Here is a 2,153-nt window from a genome sequence, read left to right as displayed (position 1 = left end):
ATGGCGGCCATATACGTGTCATCGCGGCGGTTTAGTGCAATGGTGGTGACAAACAAAATTAAATACGACACCCCACGCGTACGCATGGCGGGGTCCACGATTGAGATGGTAGACGAAATAAAAATATTAGGACTAATTCTGGACAAGAAATTAACATTCAACAGTCATGTAAAACATGTGTGTACGAAAGTTCTAAATATTTACAAACCGTTAGCCAGATCGGCCAAAATAAATTGGGGACTGAGGCCGGAAATAATTAAGACAATCTACGTCTCAGTAATCGAACCAATAGTTCTATATGGGGCAAGCATTTGGGCTCCCGCGGCTCAAAAGTTGACCATACAAAAACACCTCAACGCAATACAAAGAGGCTTTGCTTTAAAAATATTAAAAGCGTACAGAACTGTGTCACTCACTGCGGCTCTCGCACTAGCGGGGCTTGTTCCTCTTGACTTGAGAGTTCAAGAAGCTGCAAGTTTATTTATAGCGAAACGCGGGAAGCCGCAGGGAGAGATAGCTGAACTTGCAGTCGAAAAGAAGAAACGCTTCTTTGATTTGCCTCATCCAGCGTGTGAGATAGAAATCAATTTTGACAAAGTCAACGACATGGACGACCTCGTGGCCAGAAGAAACACAACAGGAGAAATAGAAATGTATACAGATGGAAGCAAAATCGGTGGTAAGGTCGGCGCAGCCCTGACATACTGGAAAAACGACAAAGAAATAGGAAAGAAAAAGTTTCTCCTAGCCACGCAATGTACAGTATACCAGGCTGAACTCTATGCGCTGTACCAAGCCACTGAAATTGCTGCAAAACTAAAGGATACAGTAATAAATATATACAGTGATTCAAGATCCTCACTAGAAACAATAAGTAACATTCACACTTACCATCCACTAGCATTCGAAATTAGGAAAACCCTGACTAAATTAAAACTGAATAATAAAATTGTTAAACTCTTCTGGATCAAGGCACACGTTGGAGTTGAGGGCAATGAGCGAGCAGACCAACTAGCAAAAGAAGCTGCACTCACAAAAAAGACAGCCCCCGATTACGACGCGTGCCCTGTATCTTTTATCAAAAGAAGCATAAGAAAAAATTCTATTAGACTCTGGAAAGATAGATATACAAAAAGTGATAAAGCTGCAGTCACGAAGTTGTTCTTCCCATGCTTAGAAAGCGCACATGCTATTTTGCGAAAAATAACGTTAACCCCAACATTAGTCCAGATATTTACCGGCCATGGAGGATTCAGCCAATATTTACACCGCTTTAAGCTACGAGAAAGCCCTGCTTGTGAATGCGATCCGCAGAACATACAAACCGTGGTCCATATCTTGACAGAATGCCCGATATTCTGTAAACAAAGATTTGAATTAACACAAAACATAGATCAGACGCTAGAAATAAACACATTGCACACAATTATGGTAAATAATAAATCAAGAAACATATTTTTAGGATATTGTGAAAAAATAGTTAAGGTAATCATAAATAGAAACAAAGACTAACATTAGAAATACGAAAATATATAAATTGTTACTATGTCATACTTTGGTAATAGAGATTCACTGTATTTCATATATTATTAGAATATATAAATTTACATGGATATACATTACACGGGGTATCACAGAGTAGGAATAATATAAAATGCAAATGTAAAACAACCATAAAAGTAATACCAAGGTCTCCAACATACGTAGGAGGAGTGCAGCTATCCCCACCCAAAACGGGGATATTAAAAAAAAAAAAAAAAAAAAGTACTCACACCCCATAGACGGGCACCTCTGCCACCTGGAGAGAGTCATGGATAGCCTGCAAGCAGCAGAAGAAGGGCGACGGATCTTTGTCGAGGCAGACGTCAATGCCCACTCGCCGCTATGGCATAGCCCACGACGGCATCTAGTGGGGAGGGGCGCCGAAGCGGAGCATCGCCGCAAGTCAATGGAGGAGATGATTGGGTCCCGTGACATCATCGTGAATAACAAGGAAGGCCAACCCTTCACATACAGCGGTCCAAACGGTGAGTCCAACATTGACGTTACCCTCTCCACTAGAAGTGCTCACATAAATGACTGGCGGGTGCATGTGGGCGTGTCGTCGAGCGACCACCGCCTCATCACCTACACGCTGACACCACTGCGCTCAC

General features: G+C 42.0%; 1 protein-coding gene across 1 annotated transcript; it reads left to right on the top strand.

Moving 5' to 3' along the window:
- Positions 1-1,910, top strand: LOC128198962 (uncharacterized). Its single transcript, XM_052886971.1, has 2 exons — positions 1-1,068; positions 1,782-1,910. Exons 1-2 carry the CDS (start codon positions 1-3, stop codon positions 1,908-1,910), a joined length of 1,197 nt encoding a protein of 398 aa, XP_052742931.1.
- The last annotated feature ends 243 nt before the right edge of the window (positions 1,911-2,153 follow it).

The sequence above is a fragment of the Bicyclus anynana genome, chromosome 18 (assembly GCF_947172395.1).
Source record: "Bicyclus anynana chromosome 18, ilBicAnyn1.1, whole genome shotgun sequence".
In the NCBI taxonomy this organism is placed as follows: Eukaryota; Metazoa; Arthropoda; class Insecta; order Lepidoptera; family Nymphalidae; genus Bicyclus; species Bicyclus anynana.
This window is presented reverse-complemented; position numbering and strand designations above follow the sequence as displayed.

Excerpts from the sequence above, each read along its gene's own strand:
- LOC128198962 (XM_052886971.1), top strand. The coding sequence starts at position 1 with ATGGCGGCCATATACGTGTCATCGCGGCGGTTTAGTGCAATGGTGGTG. Across the intron at positions 1,069-1,781 it reads CCGATTACGACGCGTGCCCT|ACGGGCACCTCTGCCACCTG; the intron begins GTATCTTTTATC and ends CACACCCCATAG.